The following is a 24,232-nucleotide window of genomic DNA, read 5'->3' on the forward strand; positions in this document are numbered from 1 at the left end:
ACCCTCGAGACGGATTTGCACCCAGCCTGGTGCACACAAATCCAAACGCAAGAACGGCAATCCAGCGTGGGTAAGTAGAAAATCCAGATTTTATTAACTCACGGAAAAAAGGTACAAGCAACCAGCAGATCAGTGATCTGTTGGTTGCTTGTACCGTTTTTACCGTGAGTTGATAAAATCTGGATTTTCTACTTACCCATGCTGGATTGCCGTTCTTGCGTTTGCATCAAATATGTGCAGGATACTGTATGTGTGAATATACACTTAGGGTAAGGTCACATGTACCGTATTTTGCTGCATATTTTCTGCAGCGTATTTTCCGGAGGAACAACTGGAGGCACAAGATAGGGTCGGGTCATCGGCGGATGCACAGCGTAAAATACGCTGCGGATCTGTTTCGTGTGACCCCACCTTAAATCAGTTTTTTCTGATTTATTGTCCGAAGCCATTTGTGCTTCAGGCTGCAGCTCTTCTCACTGAGCTACTGAGATTACTGGACAGCTCCTGTGCTGAACTCATTGGGGGAGATTTATCATTGTTGTCTTTTGAAACTGTCTTTTGAAGTCATTTATTTTTGCTTTGGTTTTGATTACGTGCAATATATTTATCATACTACCACAGGGGGGCGTATATAAATTTGGCGCACACAAGCAAAAAATAAAAAGTATAAATAAACAGTAAAACACAGACTATTTTGTATGATTTCTTCTCTTCTCTGTGACTTTTCTGCAGTTACAACTTTTTGTGCAACTTTTTAAAAGTGCTCTCCCCATCATGTATCTGGCTGGGGAAGGCTTATAAGGTTCATTAACTATTTACAAGAGATACTGTGGTGTTATGTGCCTAGAGTAGTGTCAGCTATATCTACTATGCTTATTATCAATTTATCTTACCGTATTAAATCCAAAATGGCATCTGTAGCCTGTACTCTTTCAATTTTTCCTTGGGATGTCATGTTCTCCTTACTGCCTCTGCCTGGATGAATGATGATCACCATGACAATGCCAATGAAAACAGCTATGAAGGTAGTTACAGTATAATACACCACTGCTCGCATGCCCATTTTACCGGAGGCTTTGCTGTCTAGAGATGCCATACCTAAAACAAATAATACTGGTAATTAATATGAATGAAGAACTAAACATTTTCTGCCTGATTACCCCCAAAGATTAGTGTAGATTACTGGATGTGCCAGCTGCAAGGTACCCAGTGATCAGTTTGCAGTCAAGGGCCCTCCTATCAAAAGGAGATTGTCCATAGTGGATAATCCTTTGAAAGGATATGTCTGGCAAAAACTTTTCCTTTCATAAATATACTCAGGCTGCCTGCTAAAAGTAAAAAAAAAAGCCTGTACTTACCCCACAGCCTCCCTTATTGAGGTCAATACGTCACAGTGCCATTCAGCCAATCACTGACTGAGGTAGGACAACGATGCAGCCAGTGAGTGGCGTATTGACCTCAGCCCCTTATTCAATAAGTGATGATTCTTGGGTAAGTACAGGCTTTTTTACTTTTAGCAGGCACCCTGGTTAGATAACTGATTTTTGTCAATAAATACATGAAATGTAATAATTACCTGTCACCAAACTGGACACTATAAGAGGCAACACTAGCATTTGTAGCATCCGCATGAGCAGCTCTCCAGGAAAAGAAAAATATTTTATCTGCCGGTAAGACATCTTGTAGGGTCTTAGGGCAAATGCCAAACCAATACCTGAATAAATGACAATAATTTGAATAACAGGTCTATATTAAAGGTGTTCAACATAATTTGTTCTTTTTAGTTTTCATCTTGTCTGAATTAATAATCATTTTCTAGATCACATGGGAAACAAAATAGCAACAAACACAACTTCAAATAACATACCCAGGACAACAGCTGCAACTGTGAGAATCACAAAAGCATTTCGAACAAGGAATCCACGAACACTTCCCAATGTCACTTTGCGCATTTGCTTCCCAGTTCGTGATGCTCTCTTTCTCATAGCATACTGCCAGCTGTGCACACGCCCTTCAGCTTTTTCCCCTTTTGCTGAGTCTTCTTTTAGGAACAAGTTGTCAGCATTTCCATCCTTCTCACTCATCTTGATGTTAAGATTGTTTTAAAATTAAGTCTGTGATTTAAAAAAAAAAGAGATCAAATAACAGTTTCATATACAAGCCTTTCTAGCACTTTTGACATGGGTGAGACTGCAAGGAGTTAGTTTATTTCTATTCACTCAATCCAGCACTCACCTTCCACTAAGGATGCAAATTAAGCATAAATAACACTAATTAAGAATAAAAAACACAATAATAATAATACTACTTCACTGCTTACTCTCCATGATTATGTGTTTATTTGTGCATTCCAGTTTATCTTTTGGTGTGCTGTTGTAAGTTAACCCCTTTTATGCTTTGACCTTTTCCCAGACTTACTGTATGCTTACTGTACTGTATTTATTTGTTACTTTGAATTCGCTACATCCTGCACCTTAGTAGCACTGGTACCAATTCCATGGTTGGGGCCACCCTACTAAGGAAGTGGGCATCCCAAAAGGCTGGAAACAGAGGGTAGGACTCAGTTCAGCGCCGCACATGTCCCTGCCCCATGTGACAATATGAAGAATAATGGACATATCTCATACTTTTTTTCTACTTTACATAGTCCTATCTGTATACCCTCAACACAAATGCTCATGAATTGTCCTCCAAACACACCAATTTCACCTGGACTGGCCAACCATTTAATATTTATATGAGCCTCCCAACTATTAGTCAATGGGTCAGGTTCCCAAAGCTGCCCAATAGTTTATTAAAGGAATTGTCTGGGAAGCATAAAAGTTTCTATCTTTTTCTGCTCCCTGGTGCTCCACTTCTGTTCTCTGGTCATCTTGGAAGTATACTATTCCAAGACAGGAGGGAGTGGGTGCTTTTCCTGATGCTGAGGCAATATCATGCAGCTATCACCAACACATGATAATTGGAGGAAGCACACATCCCCTTGCATCTCTGAACAGTATATTTCTGAGATCACCAGAAGTGGAGTACTGGGAAACATAAGAGGTAATACCTCTGTTTCCCCTTCAACCTATTTAAAGGGGTGCTCCACTGCTAGACATCCTATCCCCTATCCAAAAGATAGGGGATAAGATGTCTGATAGCAGAGGTACTGCTGCTGGGCCCCCGGCGATCTTCCGCAGATCTTCCCCATGTCTATGCGAGAGGACGTTGTGATGTCACGATCATGGCTGCCTGCTCCAAGGGATCTGAACAAAGTGTTCAGAACGCTGGGGCACGGGAGTACCCCTTTAAGCATATGCTGTACTTAAGGATGGGTTCACACAACGTAACATTTATAACAAAAATATGGCCGTAAATTGGAATAAACAGATTGCCATATTTTTAATTAATGATCTGCCCTATAAAAGTCTGTGGAAAAGCGGCATTCAGTGTACAACGTTGAGAACCCCTTACTTCTCCCAGCACTAGGTCTAGTTATAGGTTTAGAACCTACAGTAGCCATAGTCTGGGTATATAAAATGAAATAATAGAAAAAGGGAAGCAGAGAAGGAAAATTAAATCACTATTGGACAATGTTCAGAAGAACATGTTTCCAAAATTTGGTCATTCGGAAAAAAAGAAGTACTGTATGTATTTTAATTCCTTTTTGTGATTTTGTATTTAATTGCCTAATCAAGTCTATAAAAAATTGGAGCAGGCTAATTTCTTTATAGGAATATTGTTTTAAATAATCTTTAACCAATTGGTAATTCATCTTCTCTATAGCTGGCTTATGTTTCTCTTGGAGTTGTTCAGATGTTAGTATTTACTCATATGAGAATAAGATTTAATTGTTTAGTATACCCATACTTTTTAAAGTGTTCCAATTGAGAGTAGGGAGTAAAATGGATCAGGAGTTAATCCATATGGAATGTTTGACTTTTGGTGTGTCAATGTTAAAAAGATTATTATGATGTGATATTATGTTATGATGTGATGGAGATTCGATCAGCCAGGATGGAGGACGGAGGTCCCCTCATCTGCCTCTCCTGCAGTCTCCTTTTTTGGTCTGCCTTCTAGCAGACCAGAAAAGTAGGTCGCCGATGATACTGATCAAGGAAGCCCACAAACAATTTGTTGTAGACAAGCAGACTAAGGACATGGATTGCTGGAACCATGTCCTGTAGTTCGATGAGACCAAGATAAACTTTTTCGGTTCAGATGGTGTCAAGCGTGTTTGGTGGCAACCAGATAAGGAGTACAAAGACAAGTGAGTCTTGCCTACAGTCATGCATGGAGGTGGGAGTGTCTTGGTCTGGGCATGCATGAGTGCTGCTCGCACTGGGGAGTTACATTTTATTAAAGGAAACATGAATGCCGACATGTACTGTGACATACTGAAGCAGAGCACGATTCGATCCCTTTGGAGAATGGGCCGCAGGACAGGATTCAATCATGGTAATGACCCCAAACACCCACCCAAGGCTACCACTGCCTTGGAAAAGATGCTGAGGGTAGAGGTGATGAACTGGCCAAGCATGTCCCAGACCAGAATCCTATTGAACATCTGTGGGGCATCATCAAATGGAAGGTGGGGGAGTGCAAAGTTTGTAACATCCACCAGCTCTGTTATGTTATCATGGAGGAGTGGAAGAGGAAACCACTGGTAACCTGTGCAGCTCTGGTGAACTCCATTCCCAAGAGGCTTAAGACAGTGATTGAAAATAATGATGGCCACACAAAATATTGACACTTTGGGCCCAATTTGGACATTTCCACTTAGGGGTGTACTCACTATTGTTGCCAAGGTTTAGACATTAATGGTTGTGTGTTGAATTATTTTGAAGGGGACAGCAACATTTTGACTCACTCACTACTTTATATTGTAGCAGAGTGTCATTTCTTCAGTGTTGTCACATGAGAAAATATAAAAAAATATTTTAAAAATATGAAGGGTGTACTCAACCATTCAAAAACTGTATGAATTTGATACTACTGTAATTATACATGTTATTTATACCACATGGTAATTGTCATAAAAATGACATCTAAAGCAAAAAACAAATGCATTTTTTTCTACCACACTTATATTTAGACATTTTTAAATCCATCTTTTGGTACATTATATGGTACCATTAAATACTGTCTTATGTGGCGTGGCTACATTGACAGTAAGATATTAACCCTTACAAGGTGGAGATAAAGAAAAAACTGCTCGTCTTTGGCTTGTTCTAATGATACAAGTGGTCAGAAATATGTTTGTTTTCACCAAGTGTTTGAAGGAAGAGTTCTTAATTATTAAGTAGCTGTCACTGCAGGGGGGGAGGGCTATAAAAAGATAAACAAGCTCCACAATAGTTTATAAAATATTTGCTCATTTTACCCCCTGCAAGGAAAGCAACTACCAGACCAGAAGCATTCAATTATTGTGTATCATTACTTGCCTAACCATTGTAACTGTATAATTCAATATAAATATTATATTTTTATTTATGATGTATACATACCTTAACACTGAAAATGCAACACAAGAAAGGAAAAGTCTTGAAATAGTAGAGATCACACGATCGATATGCTAATGGTATTATACAGCTAGTTTTTTTTTATTAACCCCTTAAGGACTAGGGGTTTTTCAATTTTTGCACTTTCATTTTTTCCTCCTAATAACTTTCAATTTTGCACCTAAAAATCCATATAATGGCTTATTTTTTGCGCCACCAATTCTACTTTGTAATGACATTAGTCATTTTACTCAAAAATCTACAAAGAAACATAAAACAAAATTATTGTGCGACAAAATTAAAGAAAAAACACCATTTTGTAACTTTTGGGTGCTTCCGTTTCTACGCAGTAAATTTTGTCGGTGAAAATGACACCTTATCTTTATTCTGTAGGTCCATTCGATTAAAATGATACCCTACTTATATAGGTTAAATTTTGTCGTACTTCTGGAAAAAATCATAACTACATGCATGACCCCTATAACTTTTTATTTTTCTGCGTATGGGGCGGTATAGGGCTCATTTATTGTACTGTGATCTGAAGTTTTTAGCGGTATCATTTTTGTATTGATTGGACTTTTTAATCGCTTTTTATTCCTTTTTCGTGATATAAAAAGTGACCAAAAATATGCTATTTTGGACTTTGGAATTTTTTTGCGCTTACTCCATTGGCCGTGCGGTTTAATTAACAATATATTTTTATAATTCAGACATTTCCAAACGCAGCGATACCAGATATGTTTATTTTTAGTTACACAGTTTTTTCTGTTTTTTTTTATGAATTCAAACTTTTATTAGGGAAAGGGTTAAATTATCTTTATTACCTTTTTTTTCACTTTTTTTTTTGCAATGTACACAACATACACTGATCTTTTACATAGATTTTTTTTATCCCATAGGATAACGTAGATCAATGATTCTGCCGCTTGACTGCTCATGCCTGGATCTAAGGCACTGAGCAGTCAATCGGCGATCGGACACCAGGAGGCAGGTAGGGGGACCCTCCGGGGACCCTGTATCATTACTTGCCTAACCATTGTAACTGTATAATTCAATATAAATATTATATTTTTATTTATGATGTATACATACCTTAACACTGAAAATGCAACACTAAAAAGGAAAAGTCTTGAAATAGTAGAGATCACACGATCGATATGCTAATGGTATTATACAGCTATTTTTTTTTATTAACCCCTTAAGGACTAGGGGTTTTTCAATTTTTGCACTTTCATTTTTTCCTCCTCATAACTTTCAATTTTGCACCTAAAAATCCATATAATGGCTTATTTTTTGTGCCACCAATTCTACTTTGTAGTGACATTAGTCATTTTACTCAAAAATCTACAAAGAAACATAAAACAAAATTATTGTGCGACAAAATTAAAGAAAAAACACCATTTTGTAACTTTTGGGTGCTTCCGTTTCTACGCAGTAAATTTTGTCGGTGAAAATGACACCTTATCTTTATTCTGTAGGTCCATTCGATTAAAATGATACCCTACTTATATAGGTTAAATTTTGTCGTACTTCTGGAAAAAATCATAACTACATGCATGACCCCTATAACTTTTTTTATTTTTCTGCGTATGGGGCGGTATAGGGCTCATTTATTGTACTGTGATCTGAAGTTTTTAGCGGTATCATTTTTGTATTGATTGGACTTTTTAATCGCTTTTTATTCCTTTTTCGTGATATAAAAAGTGACCAAAAATATGCTATTTTGGACTTTGGAATTTTTTTGCGCTTACTCCATTGACCGTGCGGTTTAATTAACAATATATTTTTATAATTCAGACATTTCCAAACGCGGCGATACCAGATATGTTTATTTTTAGTTACACAGTTTTTTTTGTTTTTTTATTAATTCAAACTTTTATTAGGGAAAGGGTTAAATTATCTTTATTAACTTTTTTTCACTTTTTTTTTTGCAATGCACACAACATACACTGATCTTTTACATAGATTTTTTTTTATCTCATAGGATAACGTAGATCAATGATTCTGCCGCTTGACTGCTCATGCCTGGATCTAAGGCACTGAGCAGTCAATCGGCGATCGGACACCAGGAGGCAGGTAGGGGGACCCTCCGATTGTCCTACAGCTGTTTGGGATGCTGCAATTTCACTGCGGCGGTTGCAAACAGCCCACTAGCTAGATTCACTTTAGATGTGGCAATCAATTTTGAACGCCACATCTAAAGGGTTAATAGCGCGCAGCACCGTGGTCAGTGCTGCGCGCTATTAGCCGGGCCCGACCCGCTATGACCCGACCACGCCGTGGCCCCACATTATAGAAAGGGAGCGGACTCAGGCCGTACAGGTACGCCCTTGGTCCTTAACAGGTTATTTTAACTGAAAAACAGCAAAACAATGGTTACACATTTAGCTAATGCAGTGATGATCCCCCATAGAAGCTCTGGTTGGAGTCCTGGGCTCTCTTAACAAACAAATGACATGTGACCGTTGCAGCCAATCAGTGTAACTTTTTGTCTGCTTTTTAAGAGAGAGACCGTGCGCCAAGCAGAACTTGTAAATGTCCACTGGATCAAATGGGGAAATGACCATTGCTTTGTTGTGTTGCTGTGTTTTGGGCTCTTTTAAAAAAAAGAATTTTAAAAGCTGGATAAAAACTTAAATGATATGCAAATTATATTAATTGTAAACTAGATACATACAGTAATACATGCACTTACATGCCTTAGCATGCTATCAGTGAGGTTATTAACCCCTTTACTCAATAGCCTGTATTGACCTTAAAGGAGATATCCAGTGCTGAAAAATGTATCCCCTATCCTAAGGATAGGGGATAAGTTTCAGATCGCGGGGGGTCTGACCGCTGGGTCCCCCCGCGATCTCCTGTACGGGGCCCCAGCAGCCAGCGGAAAGGGGGCGTGTTGCCCATCATACGAAGCGACAGCTGACATGCCCCCTCAATACAACTCTATGGCAGAGCCAGAGCACTGCCTTTGGCAATCTCTGGCTCTGCCATAGCGATGTATCGATGGGGCGTGTCAGCCGCTGCTTCATGCGATGGTTGACACCCGCTATCTGGCCAGTGAGCCGGGGCCCCATACAGGAGATCACGGGGTGCCCCAGCGAGGGCGGACCCTCGCGATCTGAAACTTATCCCCTATCCTTAGGATAGGGGATACGTTTTTTAGCACTGGACTACCCCTTAAATCAACTGGTTAGGGCTGGGCCATATACCGGTTCATACCGAATACCGAAATTTTTGTGCTGCACGATATGAATTTTAACCTATACCGCAATACTGGTTTTGCCCCTCCCCCTCGGGAATGAATGAATTATCAGCCCTAATCATATGTGACCCGCGAGCGCTGTTCTGCCCCCCCCCCCAATACATTTTCAGCCCAGCACTGCGCTGTCCCCATCGGGGAACTAATCATATGTGACCCACGAGCGCTGTTCTGCACCCCCCTCCCCAATTAATTGTCAGCCCAGTGCTACTACTCACATATGTCACCCGCAAGCACTGCCCTCCTCGTCCTCCTGTTTGTTGCGGCCGCCGGCGCTGACACTCTATACCAGTGGTCTTCAACCTCTAGATGATGCAAAACTATAACTCCCAGCATGCCCGGACAGCCGTTGGCTGTCCGGGCATGCTGGGAGTTGTAGTTTTGAAACATCTTGAGGTCCACAGATTGCACACCACTGCTCTATACTGTATCCCTATGCTCGGGCTGCAAAAGATTTTTAAAAAAAACTTTAACTCACCTTCCCCATCGGTACAGACCAGCTTCCCAGGGAATGGAACGTCGGAGAGCCGTCAGCCTATCACCGGCCGCAGCGATGTTCCGCCTCGGGCGGTGATAGTTTGAGCCCACTGTCATGTAAGAAGCCGTCCAGAGTTCCTTACATGACAGTGGGCTCAGCCTATCACCGGCCGAGGCGGAACATCGCTGCGGCCGGTGATAGGCTGACGGCTCTCCGACGTTCTCATCCTCAGCGTGAGGCCGACGTCGGAACATGCGTTAGTTTTATTTTGTTTACCTTTTGCAGCCCAGGCATAGGGATACAGTATAGAATGTCAGCGCCGGCGGCCGCAATATACAGGAGGACGAGGAGAGGGGCGCTTGCGGGTGACGTGAGTAGTACCCCGATGGGGACAACGCAGCGCTGGGCTAATAATAAATTTTGGGGGAGGGGGAGGGAATACCGTTATATACTGTGGAACCGCCATAAGTTACAAAAATACCGCGATGCACAACTGGTGCCAGAAAGTTAAACAGATTAGTAAATGATCCAACGATGTAGAGGTAAAGAGACACAATCGGCACTCACCGGTCTTCTCCAAAAATGACTTCTTTAATGCAAAATACTCACATAGAACTTCGACAATAGGGGAGAGGGATAGGGTGCAGGGGGGGTAAAAACCTCCGGAGACAGACTCTGTTTCACCCGCTATACGGGCTTCATCTGGCCATGACAAGGAGGACTGACTGCTGGTTCTTATACAGGTAAGTGGGCAGTCCCAATTTCTCAGGACTGCCTCCAAGTGCTGACGTGTAGGGAGGGACTCTTTTAGTCTCTCACCATAGGTTATAATTTGGCATCTTAGTATACATGTCAGTAGAACACGGCATCACAATTTAAAATACATATACACACGACAAGATAGAAAAACCATATGATTTTTCTATCTTGTCGTGTGTGTATGTATTTTAATTTGTGATGCCGTGTTCTACTGACATGTATACTAAGATGGCGGAATGACCCTAAATCACATGCAGCCTATCAGCAGCAAGCCACCCCTGTGATGTCCCAGCCATATATAATCAGCAGCCATCTTGCGGCCAGTCACATTAGCATTCTATTATAGAGAGAGAGAGAGAGATAGGGACAGACAGCAGAGGCCCGATCTCCTGGCAGGGCTGCCATCAGAAATGGGGCCCCTTACACGGCCTGCCACCCCCCCGACTCCTCCCCATCTATGCTGCCAGCGGGTACAGGTATTGCCACCCTGGTAATGTCACCGGGTCACTTTCAGGACTCCTGATGTTGCTGATGCCACCTCCAGGCTGCCTCATACTGCCACCATATGTTCTCCTCATGCTGATGCCAGCTCCAGGCTGTCTCATTCTGCCACCATATGTTCTCCTCATGCTGCCGCCAACTCCAGGCTGTGTCATCCAGCCACTATATGGTCTCTTCATGCTGCCGCCAACTACAGGCTGTGTCATTCAGACACTATATGGTCTCCTCATGCTTCCGCCACCTCCAGCCTGTGTCACTGTACAGTCATGTGGTCTCCTCATGCTGCTGGCACATTAAATCAAACTTTTCAAGTTTATCTATTTGAAATCTTCAATTTAAATGTAAAAAAATATCTTTAATCTTTTTAATTGTGAGGCCCTATGGTCTCACAAGGCTGTCGCCACCTCCACGCTGTGTCATTCAGCCACTATATGGTCTCATCATGCTGCCGCCACCTCCACGCTGTGTCATTCAGCCACTATACGGTCTCCTCATGCTGCCGCCACCTCCACGCTGTGTCATTCAGCCACTATATGGTCTCCTCATACTGATGCCACCTCCAAGCTCTGTCATTGTGCCACTCTGCGACAGTGATTCTAATAGCAGTGCCTCTAATCTGCATGTCATACTGAATAACAGTATTATTTCACTAACCCAGCACACACCCTTTGCATGTTACAGCAAGGAAAAGTGTTTTACACCACTATTGAGGCTTTCTGTAGGCCAGAAATAGCCATTTTTAATACAGATTCGCCGCAAATCAATTCGGACCAAACCATATTTTTTCAGAAAATTCGTCCGAATCGAATTTTTCAAAAATTCGCTCATCTCTAATAATAACTGTAACGGAGCTGGATGTGGATCCTACTAACCTGTGTGGCGATGACTCGGACCGTATCGGGGAGCGGAGTCTAAGATGCCACTGGTCTTCACCAGAGCCGCTGCAAGGTAGGATGGGCTTGCTGCGGCAGGTGATACCCAGGTCGCTACCCCTAACATGCCTCCACCACACAGGTAGCTGGGCAGACAAGGTACCAGAGGATGAGGCAGAAGCGTAGTCAAACTTAGCAGGAGGTCAGTGCAGGCGGCAAAGGTGCGTAGTCAAATAACGTAGCAGGAAGGTCTGGATACACAGGAAGGGGCAAATAGGCAAAAGGAATGCTTAATCTCAGGCTAGGGGCACTGAAGATCTGGCAGGGAAGTGTGGGAGGTGCAGGGACTTTATAATGTAGTGTCAGGTGCAAAAAGTAATTGTGGGCGTACTGGCCCTTTAAATTTCATAGCTCCGGTGCGTGCGTCCCTGTCTCCTAGGGCGCGCACGCGCCGGAGCACTCATATTTAAAGGCCAGTGTGCCGGAGCCGAGAGACAGGAGAGGAGGCGGCAGTGGAACATGGTGAGTGACGGGCTGGGATTCGCATTCGGGCATGTCCTGCGATACGAATCCCTGCCCCCGCTAGCAGACAGGGACTCTGCGCTCGCGACCGGAGCACAGAGTGTAATAATAACTTTGGAACGCTTTCACTTATGAAAGCGATTCTGAGACAGTTTTTTCGTGACATATTTTACTTTACATTAGTTTTAAATTTTGATTGATATATACAGCCGTTTTTGTAAAAAATAATAATATGCTAAAAAATGAAAAATTTGCATTTTTCTAGATTTTACATTTTCTGCATTTTACATTTCGTACGATAAATAGTCATGCCGCACCAAATTCATGATTAATTCACATCTACAATATGTCTATTTTATGTTCCCATGGAAGGAGTGTCTCTGGCAGGAGGCTCCCTTTCAAATTGCCCACCAAAAATGTCCCAGATGTACTTGATGGAAAACAGGTCTGAAAATCCTGCATGCCAGCATGTTTAGGCCATTTAAGCTGCTCACATTGAGCTGTAAGTGTACCTGAAATGAAGACTAGAGGGCTATTGTACATTATGGTGGAATAATGTACAATATAGTTCTGGGAGTAGGTCCAGTGTGACGTCCCTCATGAAGGCCTCTTCATAGCTTTGCCTATGTGGTTCCCAGACCAATCTTAGGTTATCATTGTGTCAGAGACAAAAGCAAGACTCACTACCGAAGAATAGAGTTAAGCGAGCTTTTCAAAAGTTCAGCTCACCGGGCTCCAGTGGCGTCGTGACCGGGGTGCGGGGGGTGCGGACCGGGTGACACCAGGCTGATGGGGTAACACCACTCTGCCAGCAACCCCCCCCCCCCCCCCGGTCCTCAGCGCTGACAGCACCCACCCCCCGGTCCTCAGCGCTGACAGCACCCCTGTCTGACAGCACCAAACTCCTCCCCCACCCTAGCTCCGGCACACGTCTTGTGACGGGACGTCAGCGGGCGGAGCTAGATGGACAACGCTAACATGACGCGCTGTCGCCCACACTAGTGAGCCCGGGGACAGTTGGAGCAGCCGAGCCAGCAACCAGTCTGTACCAGTCAGCCAGGTACAGAGAAAAAGGGGTGCTGTGGGAGTTCTGGGGGGGGGGGTTGTTGCTAGTGGAATATGAGGCTGCACCCCATCATCCACCAGCACCCCCCAGCAGTAGCACCACCATCATCCAGAAGGGGGGGGTGTTGCTGGTGGATGATGAGGCTGCACCCCATCAGCCACCATCACCCCCCCCCCCCCCAGCAGTAGCACCACCATCATCCAGAAGGGGGGGAGGTGCTGGTGGATGATGGGGGTGCTATTGCTGGTGGATGATGAGGCTGCACCCCATCATCCACCAGCACCCCCCAGCAGTAGCACCACCATCATCCAGAAGGGGGGGTGCTATTTCTGGGGGGGGAGGTGTTGCTGGTGGATGATGAGGCTGCACTCCATCATCCACCAGCACCCCCCCCCCCCAGCAGTAGCACCACCATCATCCAGAAGGGGGGGAGGTGCTGGTGGATGATGGGGGTGCTATTGCTGGTGGATGATGAGGCTGCACCCCATCATCCACCAGCACCCCCCAGCAGTAGCACCACCATCATCCAGAAGGGGGGGGGGTGTTGCTGGTGGATGATGAGGCTGCACCCCATCAGCCACCATCACCCCCCCCCCCCAGCAGTAGCACCACCATCATCCAGAAGGGGGGGAGGTGCTGGTGGATGATGGGGGTGCTATTGCTGGTGGATGATGAGGCTGCACCCCATCATCCACCAGCACCCCCCAGCAGTAGCACCACCATCATCCAGAAGGGGGGGGTGCTATTTCTGGGGGGGGAGGTGTTGCTGGTGGATGATGAGGCTGCACTCCATCATCCACCAGCACCCCCCCCCCCCAGCAGTAGCACCACCATCATCCAGAAGGGGGGGAGGTGCTGGTGGATGATGGGGGTGCTATTGCTGGTGGATGATGAGGCTGCACCCCATCATCCACCAGCACCCCCCAGCAGTAGCACCACCATCATCCAGAAGGGGGGGGGGGTGCTATTTCTGGGGGGGGGGAGGTGTTGCTGGTGGATGATGAGGCTGCACCCCATCATCCACCAGCACCCCCCCCCCAGCAGTAGCACCACCATCATCCAGAAGGGGGGGAGGTGCTGGTGGATGATGGGGGTGCTATTGCTGGTGGATGATGAGGCTGCACCCCATCATCCACCAGCACCCCCCAGCAGTAGCACCACTATCATCCAGAAGGGGGGGTGCTATTTCTGGGGGGGGGGGAGGTGTTGCTGGTGGATGATGAGGCTGCACCCCATCATCCACCAGCACCCCCCCCCCCCAGCAGTAGCACCACCATCATCCAGAAGGGGGGGAGGTGCTGGTGGATGATGGGGGTGCTATTGCTGGTGGATGATGAGGCTGCACCCCATCATCCACCAGCACCCCCCCCAGCAGTAGCACCACCATCATGCACCAGCACCCGCCCCCCCCCCCCCAGCAGTAGCACTCCTATCATCAACCAGCACCCACCCAGCAGTAGCACCCCCCAGCAGTAACACCCCCATCATCCACCAGCACCCTCCCCCAGCAGTAGCACGCCCATAATCCAGCAGCTCATTCTATTACCATAGGGGGAATGGGGCGGGGGGTGCTGGTGGATGATGGGGGTGTTATTTCTGGGAGGCGGGAGGTGTTGCTGGTGGATGATGAGGCTGCACCCCATCATACACCAGCACACCCCCCCCAGCAGTAGCACCACCATAAACCAGAAGGGGGGGGTGCTGGTGGCTGATGGGGGTGCTATTGCTGGTGGATGATGAGGCTGCACCCCATCATCCACCAGCACCCCCCAGCAGTAGCACCACCATCATCCAGCAGGGGGGGGGGGTGCTGGTGGATGATGGGGGTGCTATTTCTGGGGGGAGGTGTTGCTGGTCACGGTGGATGATGGGGGTGCTATTTCTGGGGGGAGGTGTTGCTGGTGGATGATGAGGCTGCACCCCATCATCCACCAGCACCCCCCAGCAGTAGCACCACCATTATCCAGAAGGGGGGGGGTGTTGCTGGTGGATGATGAGGCTGCACCCTATCATCCACCAGCACCCCCCCAGCAGTAGCACCACCATCATGCACCAGCACCCGCCCCCCCCAGCAGTAGCACTCCTATCATCAACCAGCACCCACCCAGCAGTAGCACCCCCCAGCAGTAACACCCCCATCATCCACCAGCACCCTCCCCCAGCAGTAGCACGCCCATAATCCAGCAGCTCATTCTATTACCATAGGGGGAATGGGGCGGGGGGTGCTGGTGGATGATGGGGGTGTTATTTCTGGGAGGCGGGAGGTGTTGCTGGTGGATGATGAGGCTGCACCCCATCATACACCAGCACACCCCCCCCCCAGCAGTAGCACCACCATAAACCAGAAGGGGGGGGGGGTGCTGGTGGCTGATGGGGGTGCTATTGCTGGTGGATGATGAGGCTGCACCCCATCATCCACCAGCACCCCCCAGCAGTAGCACCACCATCATCCAGAAGGGGGGGGGGGTGCTATTTCTGGGGGGGGGGAGGTGTAGCTGGTGGATAATGAGGTTGCACCCCATCATCCACCAGCACTCCCCCCCAGCAGTAGCACCACCATCATCCAGAAGGGGGGAGGTGCTGGTGGATGATGGGGGTGCTATTGCTGGTGGATGATGAGGCTGCACCCCATCATCCACCAGCACCCCCCCCCCCAGCAGTAGCACCACCATCATCCAGAAGGGGGGGGGGGTGCTGGTGGATGATGGGGGTGCTATTGCTGGTGGATGATGAGGCTGCACCCCATCATCCACCAGCACCCCCCAGCAGTAGCACCACCATCATCCAGCAGGGGGGGGGGGTGCTCGTGGATGATAGGGGTGCTATTTCTGGGGGGAGGTGTTGCTGGTCACGGTGGATGATGGGGGTGCTATTTCTGGGGGGAGGTGTTGCTGGTGGATGATGAGGCTGCACCCCATCATCCACCAGCACCCCCCCAGCAGTAGCACCACCATCATGCACCAGCACCCGCCCCCCCCCCCCCCAGCAGTAGCACTCCTATCATCAACCAGCACCCACCCAGCAGTAGCACCCCCCAGAAGTAACACCCCCATCATCCACCAGCACCCTCCCCCAGCAGTAGCACGCCCATAATCCAGCAGCTCATTCTATTACCATAGGGGGAATGGGGCGGGGGGTGCTGGTGGATGATGGGGGTGCTATTTCTGGGAGGCGGGAGGTGTTGCTGGTGGATGATGAGGCTGCACCCCATCATACACCAGCACCCCCCCCCCCTCCAGCAGTAGCACCACCATAAACCAGAAGGGGGGGGGGGGTGCTGGTGGCTGATGTGGGTGCTATTGCTGGTGGATGATGAGGCTGCACCCCATCATCCACCAGCACCCCCCAGCAGTAGCACCACCATCATCCAGCAGGGGGGGGGGGTGCTGGTGGATGATGGGGGCGCTATTTCTGGGGGGAGGTGTTGCTGGTCACGGTGGATGATGGGGGTGCTATTTCTGGGGGGAGGTGTTGCTGGTGGATGATGAGGCTGCACCCCATCATCCACCAGCACCCCCCAGCAGTAGCACCACCATCATCCAGAAGGGGGGGGGTGCTATTTCTGGGGGGGGGGAGGTGTTGCTGGCGGATGATGAGGCTGCACCCCATCATCCACCAGCACCCCCCCCCCCAGCAGTAGCACCACCATCATCCAGAAGGGGGGGAGGTGCTGGTGGATGATGGGGGTGCTATTGCTGGTGGATGATGAGGCTGCACCCCATCATCCACCAGCACCCCCCAGCAGTAGCACCACCATCATCCAGCGGGGGGGGGGGGGGTGCTGGTGGATGATGGGAGTGCTATTTCTGGGGGAGGTGTTTCTGGTCACGGTGGATGATGGGGGTGCTATTTCTGGGGGGAGGTGTTGCTGGTGGATGATGAGGCTGCACCCCATCATCCACCAGCACCCCCCCAGCAGTAGCACCACCATCATGCACCAGCACCCGCCCCCCCCCAGCAGTAGCACTCCTATCATCAACCAGCACCCACCCAGCAGTAGCACCCCCCAGCAGTAACACCCCCATCATCCACCAGCACCCTCCCCCAGCAGAAGCACGCCCATAGTCCCGCAGCTCATTCTATTACCATAGGGGGAATGGGGGGGGGGGTGCTGGTGGATGATGGGGGTGCTATTTCTGGGGGGGGGGAGGTGTTGCTGGTGGATGATGAGGCTGCACCCCATCATACACCAGCACACACACCCCCCCCCAGCAGTAGCACCACCATAAACCAGAAGGGGGGGGTGCTGGTGGCTGATGGGGGTGCTATTGCTGGTGGATGATGAGGCTGCACCCCATCATCCACCAGCACCCCCCAGCAGTAGCACCACCATCATCCAGCAGGGGGGGGTGCTGGTGGATGATGGGGGTGCTATTTCTGGGGGGAGGTGTTGCTGGTCATGGTGGATGATGGGGGTGCTATTTCTGGGGGGAGGTGTTGCTGGTGGATGATGAGGCTGCACCCCATCATCCACCAGCACCCCCCAGCAGTAGCACCACCATCATCCAGCAGGGGGGGGGTTATATCTGGGGGGAGGTGTTGCTGATCATGGTGGATGATGGGGGTGCTATTTCTGGGGGGAGGTGTTGCTGGTGGATGATGAGGCTGCACCCCATCATCCACCAGCAACCCCCCAATCAGTAGCACCACCATCATGCACCAGCACCCCCCCCCCCCCAGCAGTAGCACTCCTATCATCCACCAGCACCCTCCCCCAGCAGTAGCACCCCCATAATCCAGCAGCTGATTCTATTACCATAGGGGGAATGGGGGGGTGTTGGTGGATGATGGGGTGCTACTGCTGGGGGGTGTTGCCAGGGCACCCCCCGCCCCCCCCCCCCCCATTCCCCCTACCCCCCTGTTCTGTGGTAATAGCATCAGCTGGTGGATGATGGGGGTGCTACCGCTGGGGGCACGGTGTGTGAGGTTTATATTCATAGAGTGTAGTGTATACTAGGGCTGCACGATATGAGAAAGATGTGAGATTGCGATTATGGCCTAAATATTGTGATTTCGATATGTGATGCAATGTAATAAATAAATAGTGAAATCCCCTTATTTCATGTCCAATCTCCTCAATTTTAAAACTATTCACCCATTTTATGCCCACCGCCCATTTCACATCTCCCCCCCCCCCTCCGGTCACATTCTGCCCCTCCCCCTCTTGTCATATCCCCCCCTCTTGTCACATTCTGCTCCCCCTTGTTACATATTCCCCCTCCCCCCTTGTCACATATTCCCCCTCCCCCCCTTGTCACATATTCCCCCTCCCCCCCTTGTCACATATTCCCTCTCCCCCTTGTCACATATTCCCCCTCCCCCCCCTTGTCACATCCTCCCCCCCCTTGTCACATAGTCCCCCTCCCCCCTTGTCACATATTCTCCCCCCCTTGTCACATATTCCCCCCCCCCTTGTCACATATTCCCCCTCCCCCCATCACATATTCCCCCTCCCATGTCACATATTCCCCCTCCCCCCTTGTCACATTCTGCCCCCTTGTCACATTCTGCCCCCCCTTGTTACATATTCCCCCCCTTGTTACATATCCCCCCTTGTTACATATCCCCCCCTGGTCACATTCTGCTCCCCCTGTCACATATTCCCCCCTCTTGTCACATTCTGCCCCCCGTCACAATCTGCCCCCCTGTCACATTCCCCCTTTCCCCCCCTTTAACATTCTGCCCCCTCCACCCCTTGTCACATATCCCCGGCAGCACACACGCTAGGTTTGTGTGTGTTTGCAGACCTTTGAGGATTTTTACCTTTCAGCCAATCACTGGCTTGACATGTGACACCGCTGCGGCCAGTGATTGGCTGAAGGTAAAGGTCCTACAGCTTGTATAGAGACACCGGGACCGCACGGAGATGTACAGATGCAGGGACCGGGAAGAGGCGAGCATAATGTTTTTATTATTTTTTATCTCTGCGCCCTTTACATAAATCAGTGTTTCTCTAACAGGGTGCCTCCAGCTGTTGTGAAACTACAACTCCCAGCATGCCCGGACAGCTTTTGGCTGTCCGGGCATGCTGGGAGTTGTAGTTTCTTAACAGCTGGAGGCACCCTGGTTGGGAAACACAGACTTTTAATATTTAAATTTGTTTTTATCTGCCCTTGCCGGCCCGCGCTGCAGCCACACACGGGATCCGCCCGGGCATCCGCTAATTTTCCCGGGGGCCATATCGATGTATGGCAAAAAAGCAAAAATCGCGATTCGATTGTTTTTGCGATATATCGTGCAGCCCTAGTGTATACTAGTTTATTTTATTTAGAGGATACAGTGTCTGGCAGGTGTATAATAATAATTATTATTTTCATATAGAGGATCAGAATGCGCTGACACAGTGAGGAGCCGTCTGGGCGTCACGTTCTGCAGAGAGAACATTTAGCTGGACCCGGTGGTATGTTCCATCTGAATTAGATAAGGAAAGACTATAGAGAAGACGTCACCTGTAATCACTGATGTCATTGTGTATTCTCCTCACTATAGAGAAGACGTCGCCTGTAATCACTGATATCCTTGTGTATTCTCCTCACTATAGAGAAGACGTCACCTGTAGTCATTGATATCATTGTGTATTCTCCTCACTATAGAGAAGACGTCACCTGTAATCACTGATATCATTGTGTATTCTCCTCACTATAGAGATGTCACCTGTAGTCACTGATATCATTGTGTATTCGCCTCACTATAGAGAAGACGTCACCTGTAGTCACTGATATCATTGTGTATTCTCCTCACTTTAGGGAAGACGTCGCCTGTAATCACTGATATCATTGTGTATTCTCCTCACTATAGAGAAGACGTCACCTGTAGTCACTGATATCATTGTGTATTCTCCTCACTACAGAGAAGACGTCACCTGTAGTCACTGATATCATTGTGTATTCTCCTCACTATAGAGAAGACGTCACCTGTAATCACTGATATCTGTCACGATGCCGGCTGGCAGGTAGTGGATCCTCTGTGCCAGAGAGGGATTGGCGTGGACCGTGCTAGTGGACCGGTTCTAAGCCACTACTGGTTTTCACCAGAGCCCGCCGCAAAGCGGGATGGTCTTGCTGCGGCGGTAGTGACCAGGTCGTATCCACTAGCAACGGCTCACCTCTCTGGCTGCTGAAGATAGGCGCGGTACAAGGGAGTAGGCAAAAGCAAGGTCGGACGTAGCAGAAGGTCGGGGCAGGCAGCAAGGATCGTAGTCAGGGGCAACGGCAGAAGGTCTGGAAACACAGGCAAGGAACACACAAGGAACGCTTTCACTGGCACTAAGGCAACAAGATCCGGCAAGGGAGTGCAGGGGAAGTGAGGTGATATAGGGAAGTGCACAGGTGAACACACTAATTGGGACCACTGCGCCAATCAGCGGCGCAGTGGCCCTTTAAATCGCAGAGACCCGGCGCGCGTGCGCCCTAGGGAGCGGGGCCGCGCGCGCCGGGACAGAACAGACGGAGAGCGAGTCAGGTAGGGGAGCCGGGGTGCGCATCGCGAGCGGGCGCTACCCGCATCGCGAATCGCATCCCGGCTGGCAGCGGAATCGCAGCGCCCCGGGTCAGAGGACGTGACCGGAGCGCTGCCGCGGGGAGAGTGAAGCGAGCGCTCCGGGGAGGAGCGGGGACCCGGAGCGCTCGGCGTAACAGTACCCCCCCCCTTGGGTCTCCCCCTCTTCTTGGAGCCTGAGAACCTGAGGAGCAGACTTTTGTCTAGGATGTTGTCCTCAGGTTCCCAGGATCTCTCTTCAGGACCACAACCCTCCCAGTCCACTAAAAAAAAATTTTTCCCTCTGACCTTTTTGGCAGCTAAAATTTCTTTGACCGAGAAGATGTCCGAGGAGCCAGAAACAGGAGTGGGAGGAACAGATTTGGGAGAAAAACGGTTGAGGATGAGTGGTTTGAGAAGAGAGACGTGAAAGGCATTAGGGATACGAAGAGAGGGAGGAAGAAGAAGTTTATAAGAGACAGGATTAATTTGACACAAAATTTTGAAAGGACCAAGATAGCGTGGTCCCAACTTGTAGCTAGGGACACGGAAGCGGACATATTTAGCGGAGAGCCATACCTTGTCTCCAGGGGAAAAAACGGGGGGAGCTCTTCTTTTCTTATCCGCGAACTTCTTCATGCGTGATGAAGCCTGTAAGAGAGAATTTTGGGTCTCTCTCCATATGATGGAAAGGTCACGAGAAATTTCATCCACAGCGGGCAGACCAGAGGGCAAGGGAGTAGGGAGGGGGGGAAGAGGGTGACGGCCGTACACCACGAAAAATGGGGATTTGGAGGAAGACTCAGAGACCCTGAAGTTATACGAGAATTCGGCCCATGGGAGGAGATCTGCCCAGTCATCCTGGCGGGAGGAAACAAAATGTCGCAAATAATCACCCAAGATCTGGTTAATCCTTTCTACTTGTCCATTGGACTGGGGATGATATGCAGAAGAAAAATTTAATTTAATCTTGAGTTGTTTACAGAGAGCCCTCCAGAATTTAGACACGAATTGGACGCCTCTATCCGAGACAATCTGCGTAGGCAACCCGTGAAGACGAAAAATGTGTACAAAAAATTGTTTAGCCAACTGAGGCGCAGAAGGAAGACCAGGAAGAGGGATGAAATGTGCCATTTTGGAGAATCGATCAACGACCACCCAAATAACAGTGTTGCCACGGGAAGGGGGTAAATCAGTAATAAAATCCATACCAATCAGAGACCAAGGCTGTTCGGGGACAGGCAGAGGATGAAGAAAACCAGCGGGCTTCTGGCGAGGAGTCTTATCCCGGGCACAGATAGTGCAGGCTCGCACAAAGTCCACAACATCCGTCTCCAGAGTCGGCCACCAATAGAAGCGGGAGATGAGTTGCACAGATTTCTTGATACCCGCATGACCTGCGAGATGGGAGGAGTGACCCCATTTGAGGATTCCGAGGCGTTGGCGAGGAGAAACAAAGGTCTTTCCTGGAGGAGTCTGCCTGATGGAGGCAGGAGAAGTGGAGATCAGGCAGTCAGGTGGAATGATGTGTTGCGGAGAGAGTTCAACTTCTGAGGCATCCGAGGAACGAGAGAGAGCATCGGCCCTAATGTTCTTATCGGCAGGACGAAAGTGAATCTCAAAATTAAATCGGGCAAAGAACAGAGACCACCGGGCCTGGCGAGGATTCAGCCGTTGGGCAGACTGGAGGTAGGAGAGGTTCTTGTGGTCGGTGTAGATAATAACAGGAGAACTTGATCCCTCCAGCAGATGCCTCCATTCCTCAAGTGCTAATTTGATGGCTAGAAGCTCTCGATCCCCGATGGAGTAGTTCCTCTCCGCTGGAGAGAAGGTCCTAGAGAAAAAACCACAAGTGACAGCATGCCCGGAAGAATTTTTTTGTAGAAGAACAGCTCCAGCTCCCACTGAGGAGGCATCAACCTCCAATAGGAAGGGTTTGGAAGGGTCAGGTCTGGAGAGGACGGGAGCCGAAGAAAAGGCAGACTTGAGTCGTTTAAAGGCGTCTTCTGCTTGAGGAGGCCAGGACTTGGGATCAGCATTTTTTTTGGTTAAAGCCACGATAGGAGCCACAATGGTAGAAAAATGTGGAATAAATTGCCTGTAATAATTGGCGAACCCCAAAAAGCGTTGGATAGCACGGAGTCCGGAGGGGCGTGGCCAATCTAAGACGGCAGAGAGTTTGTCTGGATCCATCTGTAGTCCCTGGCCAGAGACCAAATATCCTAGAAAAGGAAGAGATTGGCATTCAAACAGACATTTCTCAATTTTGGCATAGAGTTGGTTGTCACGAAGTCTCTGAAGAACCATACGGACATGCTGGCGGTGTTCTTCTAGATTGGCAGAAAAAATTAGGATATCGTCCAGATATACAACAACACAGGAGTATAACAAATCACGAAAAATTTCATTGACAAAGTCTTGGAAGACGGCAGGGGCGTTGCACAGTCCAAAGGGCATGACCAGATACTCAAAGTGTCCATCTCTGGTGTTAAATGCCGTTTTCCACTCGTCCCCCTCTCTGATGCGGATGAGGTTATAGGCGCCTCTTAAGTCCAATTTAGTGAAGATGTGGGCACCTTGGAGGCGATCAAAGAGTTCAGAGATGAGGGGTAAGGGGTAGCGGTTCTTAACCGTGATTTTATTAAGACCGCGGTAGTCAATGCAAGGACGTAGGGAGCCATCTTTTTTGGACACAAAGAAAAATCCGGCTCCGGCAGGAGAGGAGGATTTACGGATAAAGCCCTTTTTTAGATTCTCCTGGACGTATTCGGACATGGCAAGAGTCTCTGGGGCAGAGAGAGGATAAATTCTGCCCCGGGGTGGAGTAGTGCCCGGGAGGAGGTCGATAGGGCAATCATAAGGCCTGTGAGGAGGTAGAGTCTCAGCTTGTTTTTTGCAGAAAACATCCGCGAAGTCCATATAGGCCTTAGGGAGACCGGTTACTGGAGGAACCACAGAGTTACGGCAAGGGTTACTGGGAACCGGTTTTAGACAGTTCTTGGAACAAGAGGACCCCCAACTCTTGATCTCCCCAGTGGACCAATCCAGGGTAGGGGAATGAAGTTGAAGCCAGGGAAGTCCAAGGAGAATTTCCGAGGTGCAATTGGGGAGGACCAAAAGTTCAATCCTCTCATGATGAGATCCGATGCTCATAAGAAGGGGCTCCGTGCGGAAACGTATGGTACAGTCCAATCTTTCATTATTTACACAATTGATGTAGAGGGGTCTGGCGAGACTGGTCACCGGGATGTTGAACCTGTTGACGAGAGAGGCCAAAATAAAATTTCCTGCAGATCCTGAGTCCAAGAAGGCCACTGTAGAGAAGGAGAAGGCAGAGGCAGACATCCGCACAGGCACAGTAAGACGTGGAGAAGCAGAGTAGACATCAAGGACTGTCTCACCATTGTGCGGAGTCAGCGTACGTCTTTCCAGGCGAGGAGGACGGATAGGACAATCTCTCAGGAAGTGTTCGGTACTAGCACAGTACAGGCAGAGGTTCTCCATACGGCGTCGTGTCCTCTCTTGAGGTGTCAGGCGAGACCGGTCGACCTGCATAGCCTCCACGGCGGGAGGCACAGGAACAGATTGCAGGGGACCAGAGGAGAGAGGAGCCGAGGAGAAGAAACGCCTCGTGCGAACAGAGTCCATATCTTGGCGGAGTTCCTGACGCCTTTCGGAAAAACGCATGTCAATGCGAGTGGCTAGGTGAATAAGTTCATGTAGATTAGCAGGAATTTCTCGTGCGGCCAGAACATCTTTAATGTTGCTGGATAGGCCTTTTTTGAAGGTCGCGCAGAGGGCCTCATTATTCCAGGA

At 48.6% G+C, this 24,232-nt stretch overlaps 1 protein-coding gene across 6 annotated transcripts in view; it reads right to left on the reverse strand.

The window, feature by feature from the left end:
* The window catches only part of LOC130367859 (excitatory amino acid transporter 1-like), a 338,220-nt gene that overhangs the window by 83,647 nt on the left and 230,341 nt on the right, over nt 1–24,232 (reverse strand). For all 6 annotated transcript variants that reach the window (XM_056570764.1, XM_056570754.1, XM_056570782.1 and 3 more), the window contains 3 exons: nt 1,868–2,114; nt 1,577–1,714; nt 894–1,098 (listed from right to left, as the gene is read on the reverse strand). In XM_056570764.1, coding sequence (XP_056426739.1) covers nt 894–1,098; nt 1,577–1,714; nt 1,868–2,084 — 560 coding nt within the window. In that variant the 5' untranslated portion in view covers nt 2,085–2,114. The remainder of the gene's footprint in view (nt 1–893; nt 1,099–1,576; nt 1,715–1,867; nt 2,115–24,232) is intronic.

The sequence above is a fragment of the Hyla sarda genome, chromosome 1 (assembly GCF_029499605.1).
Source record: "Hyla sarda isolate aHylSar1 chromosome 1, aHylSar1.hap1, whole genome shotgun sequence".
Taxonomy (NCBI): domain Eukaryota; kingdom Metazoa; phylum Chordata; class Amphibia; order Anura; family Hylidae; genus Hyla; species Hyla sarda.